The sequence below is a fragment of the Phoenix dactylifera genome, unplaced genomic scaffold (genome assembly GCF_009389715.1).
Source record: "Phoenix dactylifera cultivar Barhee BC4 unplaced genomic scaffold, palm_55x_up_171113_PBpolish2nd_filt_p 000427F, whole genome shotgun sequence".
Classification (NCBI taxonomy): Eukaryota; Viridiplantae; Streptophyta; class Magnoliopsida; order Arecales; family Arecaceae; genus Phoenix; species Phoenix dactylifera.
This window is the reverse complement of record NW_024067863.1, coordinates 255293-272290: the sequence shown is the minus strand read 5'-3', so window position 1 is coordinate 272290 and position 16998 is coordinate 255293. Positions and strand designations below refer to the sequence as shown.

At 43.8% G+C, this 16998-nt stretch overlaps 1 protein-coding gene across 2 annotated transcripts in view; it reads right to left on the bottom strand.

Moving 5' to 3' along the window:
- LOC103697567 overlaps positions 1-15993 on the bottom strand; it is a 62998-nt gene extending 47005 nt beyond the window's left edge. For both annotated transcript variants that reach the window (XM_039118832.1, XM_039118833.1), the window contains exon 1: positions 15568-15993. In XM_039118832.1, the coding sequence (XP_038974760.1) occupies positions 15568-15703 (136 nt within the window). In that variant the 5' untranslated portion in view covers positions 15704-15993. The remainder of the gene's footprint in view (positions 1-15567) is intronic.
- Between the last annotated feature and the right edge of the window lie 1005 nt (positions 15994-16998).

The following is a 16998-nucleotide window of genomic DNA, read 5'->3' as shown; positions in this document are numbered from 1 at the left end:
AGTCGACCCAAACCCTGAGAGGGTCGACCCAAAGGCAAGACAGAAAAGAAGACAGAAAATGGTTCTCTGGAATTACTGAGAGGGTCGACCCAAGAAGAAGTTGAGTCGACCCAAGTGAACTTTGAGTCGACCCAAAGAATGGTTGGGTCGACCCAAGGGAAGGAAGGCTGAATTTCAAGTTTCTGTGTTTTCTGAGAGAGTCGACCCAAGGAATGTTTGAGTCGACCCAAGTGAAAGTTGGGTCGACCCAAGGACAGGTTGAGCCGACCCAAACACGGGCTGAAGCATAACGGCTAGTTCTGCAGATGTACTTTTTGTCCTTCCCAAAGTCAGTAACGGCTAGTTTTTGAATTCTAACCATTGGGGCTTGTTCAATGGATGTAGGAGACTATTTAAAGTGGCACTATTCATCAGATAGAACAACCTTTTGAAAGCAATATCAAAGAGTACACAAGAAAACAAAAGTGCCCTAATCTTCTTCATCCAAGTGCTTCATTCAAGAATCAAAGAAAGGGGTTGAGCAGATTCAAAGAGTCATCAAGAGCTCCATCCTCCCTTGTAGAGTGAAGCATTCTTGACAAAGAAGAGAGAAGCCACTTCAAAGCGATAAATATTTTCTATACTCTTCTTTGTAGTTTATATTGTTTCATTTGCTCATTTAGGAGTTTAAATCTTCCTTCTTTATTTATTAAACAACTTGTAAAGGTTGGTTGGTGAGCCCGGAAAACCAACGGAGTAGGTTGATTGGTGAACCCGGAAAACCAATTGTAAAGGTTCGTTGGTGAGCCTGTAAAACCAACAAAGGTTTTTGGTGAACCCGGAAAACCAAAGTGTAAAGGTTCGTTGGTGAGCCCGTAAAACCAACAAAGGTTTTTGGATTGTGAGCCCGGAAAACAATCCAACTGTAATCCGCGAGATTATAGTGAATTTCCAAGGGGTCGCTTGGGGAGTGGACGTAGGTGCTAAGGAGAGCACCGAACCACTATACTTTGTGTTGTTTGTGTTGTGATTTGCTTTAGCTTACTAACCATCCATTTGACTTGAGTAAGATAGTTTAAATTTAAAAAGAAACCAATTCACCCCCCCTCTTGGCTTGTCACCTTGGGTAACAAGTGGTATCAGAGCGAGGTGCTCTAATAGTACTCATTGATCTCACAATCAAGAGTTAAAGATCATGACAACCCAAGTGGGATGTTCTATGAGTGAGGGGCAATCCACAAATAGACCACCTCTATTTAATGGCACAAACTACACATATTGGAAAGCTAGAATGAGGATATTCATTCAAGCTTCAGACTATGAACTATGGCAAATCATCACTAGAGGACCTCACACACCCACACTTAACATAGAGGGCACTATCATACCCAAACCAGAAATGGATTGGAATGAAAGTGATAGAAGATTAGCACAGTTAAATGCAAAAGCTATAAATATACTTTACTGCTCATTAGATGTAAATGAATTTAATAGAATATCTACTTGCACTACTGCCAAAGAAATTTGGGACAGACTTGAGGTCACACATGAAGGGACAAATCAAGTTAAGGAGTCAAAGATAAACATATTAGTACACAAGTATGAATTGTTTAAAATGGAATCTACTGAGTCCATAACTGATATGTTTACTCGTTTTACTGATATTATAAATGGGCTTAAGAGTTTAGGAAAGTCTTACTCTAACTCTGATTTGGTGCGAAAAATTCTCAGGTCTCTACCAAGGAATTGGGAGGCCAAGGTAACCGCTATTCAAGAAGCAAAGGACCTCAACACACTGCAGTTAGAGGAGCTTCTAGGATCACTCATGACCCATGAGTTGACAATGAGGCAAAATTCAGAAGATGAGGTCAAGAGAAGAAAGCCCATTGCCCTAAAGACTACCACCCCTAAACAACTAACTGAATCAGAAGATTCAGATGATGATGAAGAAATCGATGAAGAAGGGATGGCTGTGCTTGGGAGAAAATTCAGAAAATTTATGAGAGGTAAGAATAGGTTCCATAAAAAGAAACCCTTCCTTAAAGGTAACTCAAGCAAAGAAAAGGGTAAGGACAAAGAAAAGGAAAAAGAAACTCCCATTTGCTATGAGTGTAACAAACCCGGGCATTATAAGATAGATTGCCCAGATTTGAAGTGGATGGCAAGAAAGTTGAAAAAGAAGAATTTCATGGCTGAATGGAGTGAAAGTGAGGAATCAAGTTCGGAGGAGGAAGATCATCAAGAGACGGCCCAAATGTGTCATATGGCCAATGACGATGAGGTAGATTCTGAACTTGACTGTGATTTTACTGTTGATGAATTACATGATGCATTCTTAAAACTCATGGAAGAACATAAGAAACTAATTAATAGAAATAAAGTTTTAAAAGAAGAAAATCAATCTCTTATTAAGGACAAGTTAAAACTGTCTCATACCTGTGAAACTTTGAGTAGGAAACTTACAAATGAAACCAAGGATCTAATTGCTGAAAATATCAAGCTAAAAGAAGATGCTGAAAAATATAAATCCTTGGTAGATAAATTTACACTTAGTTCTACCAAATTAAATATGATTCTTGATAGCCAAAAAGCTGTATATGATAAGGCTGGTTTAGGATATAGAACAAATAGGAAACAAAAATTCTTAAAGAACATTTTTGTAAAAGCTAAAAGTGAAAATATTACTTGTTATTGCTGCAATAAGTTCGGACATAGAGCATATGAATGTAACTTTAGAAAGTCCAGTCAAAACAAATCAAGTTATAATCAAAAGATTAACTTCAAGAAAGTTTGGGTTCCAAAAGGAACATGGAGTACTAACCCTAAAGGACCCAACTTAGTTTGGGTACCTAAAGTTTCTTCTTGATCTTGATTGCAGGTGTGTCTTACAGCTGATAAAGTGGAAAAACGATGGTATCTAGATAGCGGCTGTTCAAGACACATGACCGGTGACGTAGATCAATTTGTCACCTTGGAATCAAAGAAAGGTGGAGTAGTAACCTATAGAGACAATGGTAAAGGGCATATCATTGGAAAGGGTAAAATTTTCATTGCTCCATCTATTTTTATAGAAAATGTCTTATTAGTTAAGGGTTTGAAACATAACCTTCTTAGTATAAGTCAATTTTGTGATAAAGGGTTTAAAGTTACATTTGAAGCATCTGTATGCATAATCACTAATCCTAAAGATAATAGCATTGTACTTGTAGGACAAAGGCAAAGAAATATTTACTTAGTAGATCTTCATGAGTTAGGCAGGAAAAATGGTTTATGCTTAATTACTAATGAAGAAAAGAAAAATGAAACTAGTTGGCTTTGGCATCGAAGATTAGGACATGCTAGTATGGAATTAATATCAAAACTAGTTAAGAAGGAATTAATAAAAGATGTGCCAAAATTGATCTTTGAAAAGGACAAAATATGTGGACCATGTTCATTGGGAAAACAAACTAAATCATCTTTCAAATCGAAGAATGTAGTATCAACAACTAGACCATTTGAACTCATACACATGAATTTATTTGGACCTACTAGAACTACAAGTCTAGGAGGGAAGAAATATGGACTAGTTATTGTTGATGATTTTTCAAGGTATACATGGGTTTCATTTTTGGCACATAAGAATGAAGCATTTTCAGAATTTTTGAAACTATATAATAATATCATAAATGAAAAGAAACTCACCTTAGTAGCAATTCGAAGTGATCATGGTACGGAATTTGAAAATCAACACTTTGAAGAATTTTGCACTAAAAATGGAATATCACATCAATTTTCAGCACCTAGAACGCCTCAACAAAATGGGGTTGTTGAAAGGAAAAATAGGACATTGGCAGAAATGGCACGCACAATGTTGTGTGAGTCAAATCTTCCAAAGTACTTTTGGGCTGAAGCTATAAACACTGCTTGCCATATTCTAAATCGAGTTTTAATACGACCTATAACCAAGAAAACTCCTTATGAACTCTGGAAGAATAAGAAACCAACTGCTAAATATCTTAAAGTTTTTGGATGTAGATGTTTCATCTTAAACAATGGCAAGGAGGATCTAAGTAAATTTGATGCCAAGTCAGATGAAGGTATCTTCTTAGGATACTCCACATCTAGCAGGGCATACAGAGTATTCAATAAAAGAACCTTAGTAGTGGAAGAGTCAGTCAATATTATATTTGATGAGTCTGATAGTGAGTCTGCTAGAAAAGAAAATATTGTTGATGATGATACAGGAATTATCGATTTTGAAAAGTTGAATATTGATGACGTGCCAAATCAAGATAAGGGAGATGATAGTGTGCCACCACAATCCCAAAACTTGCCAAAGGAATGGAGGTATGCATATGGACATCCTAAAGACTTAATCATTAGTGATCCATCTCAAGGGGTAAGAACTCGATCATCTCTTAGGAATTTAAATGATTATCTTGCTTTCGTTTCACAATTAGAACCTAAGACTTATGAAGAAGCTGAAAAAGATACTAACTGGATAAATGCCATGCAAGAAGAATTAAATCAATTCAAAAGAAGTAATGTATGGACATTAACTGAAAGACCAAAGCATAATTCAGTAATTGGAACAAAATGGATATTTAGAAATAAATTAGATGAAAATGGATTAGTTATAAGAAATAAGGCTAGACTTGTAGCTAAGGGATACAATCAAGAAGAAGGAATAGATTTTGATGAGACATTTGCTCCTGTAGCTAGATTAGAGGCTATTAGATTACTTCTAGCATTTGCATGTTTCATGGATTTCAAATTATATCAAATGGATGTGAAGAGTGCATTCTTAAATGGTTTTATTGAGGAGGAAGTATATGTAGAACAACCTCCAGGTTTTGAGAATCATGAATTGCCAAATCATGTCTTTAAACTATATAAGGCATTATATGGATTAAAGCAAGCACCTAGGGCTTGGTATGATCGATTAAGCAAATTTCTGCTTAATAATGACTTTAGTAGAGGAAATGTAGATAAAACTCTATTTCTCAAAAGAAAGGACAAAAATCTATTAGTGGTACAAATATATGTAGATGACATAATCTTTGGTGCCACAAATGATACTCTTTGCAAAGAATTTGCTGATTTAATGCATGGAGAATTTGAAATGAGTTTGATGGGAGAACTAAGCTTCTTTCTAGGATTACAAATCAAACAAACTAAAGAAGGCATTTTCATTCATCAAACTAAGTATACAAAGGAAATACTAAAGAAGTTTGGGAATGAAAATCATAAGGGAGTAGGCACTCCAATGAATCCCACTAGCAAGCTAGACAAGGATGAAAAAGGGAGGTCGAACCGCTGTCACCATATTCCCTCACTGCCGCGTACCTTAACCGCTGTATTGATATCAAGCTCTATAGAGGACTAATTAGATCCTTGCTTTATCTTACTGCTAGTAGACCCGACATCGTATTTAGTGTAGGAATATGTGCTAGATACCAATCGGATCCTAAGGAGTCACATTTAAGTGCTGTTAAGAGAATCCTTAGATATTTAAGAGGAACTACCAATATAGGGCTATGGTACTCAAGGGACTCCTGTCTAAATTTGCTTGCGTATTCAGATGCTGATTTTGCCGGATGCAAATTAGATAGGAAGAGCACAAGTGGCACATGTCAATTCTTAGGAAATAACTTAGTATCATGGTTTAGCAAAAAGCAGAATTCAGTGGCACTGTCCACAGCTGAAGCTGAATATATAGCTGCTGGTAGTTGTTGTGCTCAAGTATTATGGCTTAAGCAACAACTAGAGGACTATGGAGTTAAACTAGATAATATTCCTATTAAGTGTGATAATACTAGTGCCATCAATCTTACTAAAAATCCAGTTCAGCACTCTAAAGCCAAACACATAGAAATAAGGTACCATTTTATTAGGGATCATGTGCAAAATGAAAATATATGTATTGAGCATATATGCACTGAAAAACAATTAGCCGACATATTTACGAAACCATTGAGTGAAGATAGATTCTGCATGCTAAGGAGGGAATTAGGCATATGTGATCCTTTTTATTGAAGAAATATAAAAGGGAGCTAGTAGTCTCATGATACATTCTTCCAATTTCTAAAATCCCATGAAACATGAGTCAAATTTGTTATCTAGAGATTCCTTACTCATGTATCATTGTCCCATAAAGAGTTTATAAGGATTGGAAGCAAAGAAAATTCTTACAAGCAAAAAGGAAGAGAAAAGAAAAAATTCTGCACTTGGGTCGACCCAATCCTGAATAGGGTCGACCCAACGTTGAGTCGACCCAAGAAAAATCTTGAGTCGACCCAACGTCGGGACCCCACTGTTAAAAGGGGACCCGAGAGCATTGTTAGGGCACTGTTTGCCCTTGTCCTCTTCTGAATACTCTAATCCCCACTCTCCAAACTCCTCCAAACTCCTCCAAACAGTAGATTACCTGGAGATCTTAGAGAAATGGGACCCAAAAGAGCCGTAGCCAAGAGATCCGGAAGAGTCACACAGATCCAACGGGAGGAAAGGCAACCTACGGAGCCATCTACCGTGTCTCCACGACGTGAGGCATGTGCGGAGGCCCCTCCTCCTCCTTCTCCCTCAGTGATACTTGCAAGATTTGCGGGGAGACCGGTTACAACGGGGAGAAGGATCCATTCCGAGTTCTTTGATCAAGAAGGGTTTCGGTTGAGGGAATGGATCCAAAGGCAAGGTTGGGAGTATCTTTGCTCCCTAGACGTGATGATCTACCCCGGATTGGTTCAGGAGTTCTATGCCTTCCTCAAAACTGGTACGGGAGGGCTTGTTTCGGAAGTTCGAGGGGTTCGAGTTCGAGTTTCCGAGGAGAGCTTGAGTGAGCTACTTCATCTACCCTGCGTAGGAGCCACTCCGGAAAAGCCTGAAAACAAAATGAGAGCTCTACAGTTGATCATGGAAAATGAGAACTTCGACTTTTCCGCGAAGGTAATAGCTAGTTCTCTTACTGCTGAAATGAGATTACTGCTCAGTATAATAAATAGAATCTTATTTCCAAAGACCGGGAGATTCGATCTCATCACAGAGCGAGATCTAGCAGTGATGGAGTGTATGATTCAGGGAATTCCCCTAAATCTTCCGGCCATGATACTGAGACAGATGAGGAAGGTGATGTGCAACTCCAGGGTATCACTACCTTATGGTATGATACTCACCTTGATTTTTCGACAGCACGGTTTAGCTCTCGAGGAGGCATCCAAGAGTCTGCATCATACTGACACATACACTGCACGGACACTTATATGCATGGGATATGAGAAAGTGAACGGGCAGTGGATTCACACTGGAGCAGGCATTCAGGGTGAGGCACCAGAGGGAGATGCACCAGAGGATGAGGATGAGGAGCATATGGATCATCCTACTGCACCTTCAGAGGCTGGACCATCATCATCCGTTCCTCCGAGAGATACGGATGAGTTCTGGAGCAGGATGACTGAGCTCATGTCAGCTCAGGCGAGGACTATCACTGACGGGCTAACGAGCCGATTGGACGCCCGATTGGACGTCATGTCTGCTGAGATCAGTGATCTGAGGCAGCAGATAGGAGCACTCCGGAGAGAGAGAGAGACCCATGGACCATCTGTGCCACAGGCTGCTGAGTCAGAGATTTCGGCACAGAGTCATCCAGCTCGTCGTGCTCCACGCCAGACACAGTCTCACCAGGCTCGACCTCCCCTCGCCACGTACACTAGGAGGATGAGGACTAGATCCCAGCCGTTAGAGTCTCCCTAGGCTGATCTTAGCATCTATGTTTAGAGCCTAGGCTAGATATCTAGTTCTCGTATGTATTTTGCTTTTATCATGTATCTTTAAACTTTGATTCAGGAACATTGTATCTGTTTTTGTTTTTGGCATGAATGTATGAAAATGTTCCCATTTTGATCAATGAAATTTGAAGTTTGGTATTTATTGCATCTTTCCCATGTATCTTTTTGATGATAACAAAAAGAGGGAGAAGTAAAGAAAGAATATTTATTTTAGAAGAAGTAAAGATCTTAGGGGAGAAGTAAAGATATTGTTTAGAGTAAATAAAGTAACAAAAAGGGGAGAACTAAAGATATCTTTAGAGTAAGTAAAGAAAGATCAATAAGAGCAAAAGTAAAGAAAGTTAAAGAAAGGAGAAGTAAAGAAAAAGAAATAAGAAGTTATGTAAAGAAAGAGAAATAAGAACTTATGCAAGAAAAGAGAAATAATTGGGCAAACAAATTAAAAATCATATAAGAAAGCTTATACATCCAAGGGGGAGCAATTTGTAACAATGAAAATCATCAAATCAAAAATTTCTATCAAATTTCAGAATTTGGCACATATAATTTCAGAATTTGGCACGCACCTCTCGCACCCCGATACATAACCTGAAACTCATATTTTATCTCTAATTTTTCAAGTTTCATCGTTAATGAATTATAAATGAAAGGGGGAGCAATTCAAAAAGTCAAATTGGCAACATTTAAATGAAATAGGGGGAGATTTCACTCTTATATATGAAAAGCTGAAATTCAGCAAGTTAAGCCCTTTTAAAAACTGATCTTAAAGACAAGTATCAATAGGCTCATACTCTTTATTTTGTAATCATCAAAAAGGGGGAGATTGAGGATGATAGTGTTATTTTGATGATTAACAAGCAATTATCTAGAGTATGTTATAAGTTAAATTGATACTTCATTTATAAGACTATTACTCTCAGGATATTTGTATAAATTGATATAGATACATTTCATTGTTTATTTGAATGAATCTAACCTTGAGATGCAGCAAAGTGTGGATTGAGTCGACCCAAAGGATGATTGGGTCGACCCCGGCACATCAAGAAATCATTTGGCACACTTCTGCAAAAATGGCACAGATGAACAGTGAGTTGGGTCGACCCAAGGAAAGCATGAGTCGACCCAAACATCAAGATCCTCAAAACAAGACAGAACAATGGTTCTCTGGATTCACTGAGAGGGTCGACCCAAGAAGTAGTTGAGTCGACCCAAGCTTGAGTCGACCCAAACCCTGAGAGGGTCGACCCAAAGGCAAGACAGAAAAGAAGACAGAAAATGGTTCTCTGGAATTACTGAGAGGGTCGACCCAAGAAGAAGTTGAGTCGACCCAAGTGAACTTTGAGTCGACCCAAAGAATGGTTGGGTCGACCCAAGGGAAGGAAGGCTGAATTTCAAGTTTCTGTGTTTTCTGAGAGAGTCGACCCAAGGAATGTTTGAGTCGACCCACGTGAAAGTTGGGTCGACCCAAGGACAGGTTGAGCCGACCCAAACACGGGCTGAAGCATAACGGCTAGTTCTGCAGATGTACTTTTTGTCCTTCCCAAAGTCAGTAACGGCTAGTTTTTGAATTCTAACCATTGGGGCTTGTTCAATGGATGTAGGAGACTATTTAAAGTGGCACTATTCATCAGATAGAACAACCTTTTGAAAGCAATATCAAAGAGTACACAAGAAAACAAAAGTGCCCTAATCTTCTTCATCCAAGTGCTTCATTCAAGAATCAAAGAAAGGGGTTGAGCAGATTCAAAGAGTCATCAAGAGCTCCATCCTCCCTTGTAGAGTGAAGCATTCTTGACAAAGAAGAGAGAAGCCACTTCAAAGCGATAAATATTTTCTATACTCTTCTTTGTAGTTTATATTGTTTCATTTGCTCATTTAGGAGTTTAAATCTTCCTTCTTTATTTGTTAAACAACTTGTAAAGGTTGGTTGGTGAGCCCGGAAAACCAACGGAGTAGGTTGATTGGTGAACCCGGAAAACCAATTGTAAAGGTTCGTTGGTGAGCCCGTAAAACCAACAAAGGTTTTTGGTGAACCCGGAAAACCAAAGTGTAAAGGTTCGTTGGTGAGCCCGTAAAACCAACAAAGGTTTTTGGATTGTGAGCCCGGAAAACAATCCAACTGTAATCCGCGAGATTATAGTGAATTCCCAAGGGGTCGCTTGGGGAGTGGACGTAGGTGCTAAGGAGAGCACCGAACCACTATACTTTGTGTTGTTTGTGTTGTGATTTGCTTTAGCTTACTAACCATCCATTTGACTTGAGTAAGATAGTTTAAATTTAAAAAGAAACCAATTCACCCCCCCCCCTCTTGGCTTGTCACCTTGGGCAACACACCTCCGTCTGCCCATCGGTCTGAGGGTGGTAAGCCGAGCTCATGGCAAGCTTCGTCCCTTGCTGTTTGAAGTAAGCCTGCCAGAATGCGCTAACAAAAATGCGGTCACGATCAGAAACAATAGTCCGAGGCATACCATGTAATCGAGCAATGTCCCGTATGTAGACCTCTGCCACCCGTCGAGCAGAAAATGGATGTGCGAGCGCCGAAAAGTGGGCATACTTGCTGAGGCGGTCCACAACGACCATGATCACTAAGTACCCTCGAACTAATGGCAGCCCCTCAATGAAGTCCATCGACACATCCTCCCAAACCTGATCAGGAATCGGTAAAGGCTGAAGTAGACCTGCAGGTCGCGGTGAATCCGCCTTCGCCCTTTGGCACACATCGCATTGCTGTACATAAGCTTTGACTGCTGCCTTCATGCCTACCCACGTACAGCTCTGGCTCAGCCTCTTGTAAGTCCTGAAAAATCCCTCGTGTCCAGCAAAAGGAGTATCATGGAAGTGCTGGATCAATACCTGCCGCATGGCTGAATCGGTGGGCACGCGGATCAACCCATGGTCCAGAATCAACCCATCTCGGTCCTCCATCTCGGGATGACTGCTCGGATCTGCTGCCAGCTCCCTCTGGATCTGTACTAGGTCCGGATCCCGGCATGTAGCGGTCCTCAAGTCTGAAATAAAAGGAAAAACCGGCGTAGTCAAAGCCGCCAACTCGCCGGACTCGGGATGGCGCGATAGTGCATCCGCCACTCGATTTTCTGCGCCCTTTTTGTACACCATCTCATAGTCGTAGCCGAGAAGCTTCGACACCCACCTCTACTGGGCTGGAGTATGTATGCGCTGCTCAAGAAAAAATGGAAGGCTCTGCTGATCAGTCCGAACGATGAATCGGCGGCCGATAAGGTACGGCCTCCACTTTGTGACTGCATGGATGACCGCCATCATCTCCCTCTCATATGTGGACAGCGAGCGGGTCCTAGGGGACAACACCTTACTCATGAAAGCAATTGGCCGTCCCTCCTGCATCAAAACAGCACCAATGCCGGCACCGGAAGCATCGCACTCGACTACAAACGGTTTGGCGAAATCGGGTAGCGCCAAAACCGGGGCCGTCGTCATGGCTTCCTTGAGCTTCTCGAATGCTTCCGTCGCTGCCTCGGTCCATCTAAACTCGCCCTTTCGCAGCAACAGGGTCAGTGGCGCGGCGATCTTTCCATATCCCTCCACAAACCGGCGGTAATAACCGGTTAGGCCCAAAAATCCTCGCAGCTCCTTTTGGTTCTTCGGTAGCGGCCACTCGGTCATGCAATGTATCTTTGCTTGGTCCGGCTCCACACCTACAGCAGAGATGACATGGCCTAGGTACTCGACCTTCGGCTCGGCCCATAGGCACTTAGATCGCTTAACCTTCAATTGATTTCTGCGCAGAATTTTCAGCACTTCCTCTAAGTGCTCTAGGTGCTCCTGCCATGAACGACTGTAAACCAGTATGTCATCGAAGAATACAAGGACATACCGTCGTAGTAATGGTCTGAATATGTCATTCATGAGCCCCTGGAACGTCGCTGGTGCATTGGTGAGGCCGAACGGCATCACCCGGAACTCATAATGGCCATCGTGTGTCCGAAACGCCGTCTTGTGCACATCTTCGGGCCTGACACGGATCTGGTGGTATCCGGCACGAAGATCAAGTTTGCTGAAGTATTCCGCACCAGCAAGCTCATCCAACAGCTCCTCGATGACTGGAATCGGATACCGGTCCTTAACGGTGATCGCGTTAAGTGCCCGGTAGTCAACGCAGAATCGCCACGTCCCGTCCTTCTTATGTACCAGCAGCACCGGCGATGAATATGAGCTTCTACTGGGCTGAATGATGCCGCTCTCCAACATCTCTCGTACCATCTTTGAGATCTCCTCCTTCTGAACGTGCGGGTAGCGGTAAGGCCTCACATTCGCCGGTTCTGCTCCCGGTACAATCTCTATGTGATGATCGTGCTCCCTCTCGGGTGGAAGACCATGAGGCTCCTCAAATAAATCTGCGAACCCCTGTAAGAGAGCAGCCAAATCAGTAGGTATACCTGCCTCCGTCGTGGTCTCCGTCGACAGAGGTAAGAGCTGCATCAAGTAGCTGTGCGCGTCGGGTCCGGGCAAGCCGACTAGGGGCTGAAGTGCAGCCCTTGGGCTAGGCCGAATGCCATCCAATCTAACTCGCCGTCCGCTCCGTCTGAAAGTCACCCACATCTCGGCGAAGTCGAATGTAACCGGGCCAAGACTCTGCAGCCACTGCGTACCAAGGACCAAATCAGCTCCTCGTAATGCCAACGGATAGAGATCGAGCTTGAATTGGCTGCCCTGGATCGTCAAAGTGATGCCTCGGCATATCCCCTCCGCCCTCAACGTGGCTCCGTCACCCAATGCCACGTCGAAGCCCAATGTCGGTTCTGCTATGAGACCGATCTGTTTGACGAGCCTCTCATCCAAAAAATTGTGGGTGCTGCCCGTATCTATGAGGATACGCACCACACGTCTTTTGATCATGCCGTCCACGCGTAGCGTTTTCGGTGTCGCCGATCCAGAGTAGGCATGCAATGAAATCTGAGGTGGCACGTCCTCTTCCTTGGCCTCTAAATCTTGGGACTCATCCTCAGCAACCTCATCACCATCTTCAGCCACGGCCTCGTCCTCCAATCCGTCGATCAACATCACCGCTCCGACGGGCCGCGCGCACCGGTGTCCCGGTGTAAATTTCTCGTCGCAGCGAAAATATAGGCCTTTTGCTCGACGTTCCTCCACTTGTGCTGGTGTCAAGGTCCTCCCGGGTGGACGCTCAACCCTCTTGACGTCACCTGACAAGCGAAGAGGGGTCCTCGGCCCTGTGTTGGCTGCTGCAACCGTCGGCGCTCTCGGCTGGCCGATGGAGCCCCCTGCGGTTTGGCCGGCCCGGGGGTTGGTCCAGCTGCCCCGTGCCGCTGATCGAGTGGTCTTGATCTTCTCTTCCACCATTAGGGCCAAGGCAAAGGCATCCTCCAGAGATTGTGGCCGCAAAGTCCTCACCTCGGCTTGAATGTCGACACGAAGTCCTCCGAGGTATACGCTTTTCAGCGCGGAGTCGCTCCACCCCACCACTCGGTTGCTGATCCTCTCAAACTCCTCTTGAAAGGCTCTAACAGTAGTCTTTTGGGTGACCCTTGATAGCATAGACTGGAAGTCATCGTACTCGGTAGGGCCGAAACGCCGACAAATTGCTGCAGAAAAATCCTCCCAACCGTTGAAAGGTCGGGCTCGGTCGACGGTTTGAAACCATCGCAGGGCGGTCTCTTCTAGGTGAAAAGATGAGATCAATACCTTTTGGTCCTCCGTTGTGCCATGGTAGTGAAAGAACCGCTCAGCTCGATACACCCAATCGAGAGGATCGCCGTCTTTAAACTTGGGAAAATTTCAGCCTAAGAGTCAGTCCGCGATTTCCTCCCTCTCGATCTCCATTACGGTCCCGATCTCGTTCATATCCTCGGCGTGGGTACTCTCCCACACGCTGGTTCCTCATCTGAAAATTTTGGATGGGATCATCCTCCATATCCGACCCGTCATCGATGCCAATCGGGCTCATCCCCCGAGCCCTAGCGCGTGCGCCAATCGGTATGAGCTCGGGTCGAGGTCTAGGTCGATCTTCTCCTTGGTCCAGCCGCATCTCCTCTGGTGGGTTGGGAAGGAGAGGCTCACGAGGAGGGGGTCCCCTCCGTCCTGGTCGTCCACGGGTAGGGGCCGGAGATTCCACCCGGGTCCGACGCGGAGCTCCCCCCGGTGGAGTTTCTTGCCGCTGATTTAGCAATAGTTGCAACATCATCTCGATATGGCATTGCGTGGTATCCATCTTCTCCATCAATTGTTGTTGGCTCTGCTGCATAGTTGTTTGATTCCCACGCAAGAACTCCAAGAGACGGTCGGTGGAATCAAGATCGGGTCTCAGGTCCGCCGAGGCCGCGGGTGATCGCGAGCCTTCTTGATGTGGGTCAATGCCCTTTGAAGATGCCGCTTCTTGCTGCTTCGAGGTTGTAGAGCGGGTGTTCACCATCTTCCAAGGCCAAGGATTGAACTGCTCTGATACCAAATTGATGCGATCCGATAGAATTTGATCCGTATCTCAAGATTCTTGACTCTTCTTGATTTCTGGAAGGGTAGTTCCGACCTTATTGCAGACACAATTTCTGAAGATCCGTCCGTCAGATCGATCTCAATTTTGGATATGTTGTAGATCTCCACGTTAGCTTTCCAGCGGTAGGTCGTGGGTCTAGAGATGATGTCGGGATCTTGAGATATCAGCCTCCGACTGATGACTGCGTAGGGAAGGACGGGCTGAAAATCCGACGGGATGGAGTTGTTTGTAGAGGCTGGAAGGGATCAAGGAGGAGAGGAAGAAGAGGGAGAAGGTGGCTGGCCTCTCGGGACAGAGGTGGTGCAGCCGGATGAAGGAGGGGGCGGCGGCCTTGGACGGCGGCCTAGGGAGAGGGGGAAGGCGTCGCAAGAAGAGAAGAGAGAAGGGAAGAGAGCTAGGGCAAAAGCCTTTCAATTAATTTTTGCATACTGAAATAGGTGCTCACCACATCTATTTATAGGTGGCTACCTGATCCCTTAACTTGACTTGATCTAATTGAATTCAAGAAACAACTAAACCCAAAGCGACTTTAATAAAGGCCAAGTCGGCTAACCCGAGCAAGGCTATGCTGAAATAAAATTAACATCAAGGACTCAAAAGCAAAAATAACCAAATGATTAAGTCCGAGGCGGTCTAGTGGATCCAACCGCATCAGTTCATTCCAGAATACAGATCCAATCAGCCAGTGCTCCCATCAAGACCATGCATACAATAATTTGCAATACCTATGGAAAATTAGCAAATAAAAACATAAAAGGATTGAGAAAAATTTATGTGTTCGACAACTATATCTATTTACTCTATTCCTAGTTCTATGATCTTCTCTAGTTCACGACATTCACACTGCACCTAATCAAAGCAGATGCAGGTCTATAACGTCAATAACATAGCATAACTACTCTAGAATACTTACTAGTAAGTAAGCATTCCCAAGAAGAACATGATATATCATGTGTCTGAGTTACAAAACAGAAAATTCTAGGGGGTAAAGTCAGCGTCTGTACTGTAGTTACAATTGCATTAGCAGAAGGAAACCATAAAATCTTTGTTGAAGCAGAAAGCAATGACACAACATGGGAGAACAGAAACAATGAAACAATACTACACAATCGTCTGAAATAATAAGAAAGAACAACATGTACTCCTTGCTGTGAATCAGTATGAAATCCTTGGAATTAGAGAAAATATCTGCTTCATCAAAAGTCATAATATGAAGAGAGCACAAGTTTTTTTAAATAGCACGCGGCATTGTGATCTCTAGGACCTAGCAACCTCATCAAAATGCAACAAATATATAAGCGGAGTTATTTAGTATCAAGAGAAAGAGCGCACCGGTTGCGCTCATGTCCAAGAAAACGTTGCAGCCCACAAACAGCTTCAAATGAGACTTCTCCTTCTGCAGGACCGGAAAGCAGCCGAACACTTGGCGCCTTGGGAGACAGGTGGAAGCCCAGGAAGCGCAGAACATGGACAGGAAACCCAACTAGTCCTTTGAGGAGGTGGGGGAGGCGGGCGAAGCGGAAGAGGGATGGTACTGGCGGGAGTGGGAATGGGAGGTGAAGGGCTCCTGTTATTCTTGTGGCGGAGATGGTCACGGAGCGACTGGGTTTATCGATTTAGTTCGCAGGTCCCCGCTTTCGCAGGAGCCACTTGGACCGGCGTGCCTTCTCTTTCCGCCCTAGGCCGCGAGGGCGGAGAAAGAAGAGATGGAGGATTGGGAGAAGGGAGTCGCACGCCAGTCCGAGTCGAGCGAGACTCCTTTACCTTTGCTTTTCCTGCGAAAGCTGGGACCTGCGAACTAGGTTGCGTTAAGAAAAAACAGGCCACTGAAACCAGTGGACTAGGCCCGGTCCACTTGGCTGAGCCAGCCAATTTTTGGACCAACCTTCACATGTGACGCACGTAAGTAAGATAGGAAAAAAAAAAAAACTTCAACTGAGAGTCTTCTTTCTTCCCGATTGCATCGAAGATCGAAAAGCTCATTATAATCCAAAAACCGGCCGAATAAGGCTGGAGATCTCCTCCTCCTCTTTCAAGTTCATCCAAAATTAAGCCACCGATCCTAAGCTTCTTTTCTGGATCATCTTTCTCGATTTGTCATCAAAAGGAGTCACCGGACCATCTTGCCAGACCGAGGTAAGTGTTCCTCATCTCCTTCTCTGTCACCCAAGATTTAGGTGTGAACCATCACGATTTGAGCCACCGAATCACCGAAAAATCGTTCGAAATAGGGGTGCCCTGTTTTGGTATTCATCTTCCAATCCCACTGCCACCAGTCGCTGGGTTTAGTATAGGTTGCGGCCGCCTGTGGATGTTGTCTGGTGTGTGGCTGGGCCACCGCGGCTGTCAACCCCTTGAACTTGTGGGGGGAAGGGGGAAAGGAAAAGGAGAAGGGGAAGAGAAACTTCCCCATTCATGAAGAGAGAAAAGAGAGGGGTTTCTCTCTATTCTTCCCTCTTCTCTCTATTTCTCTCTCTTTTCCATCCTTTCTCAGTCGTATTTCTCTCTACAAAGTTTCTCTCTCTATTTGGATTTTCTCTCTTTAGAGTTGATTGGACCTATAAGTACGACTTTTAGTGATTTCTGGATCGACCTAGGTGAAGGGTCCCGATCCAAGGTTGTCGGACGATGTGTCAGCCCACCTTGGCCCATACCAAACACTGTTGAATTTGATCACCCCAGTTCCTTATTGAACCATCTGTGTTCTAGTTCGAACATGATTCGATAAAATCATCTTGATTGGACCAATCCAAATGTTGGGCA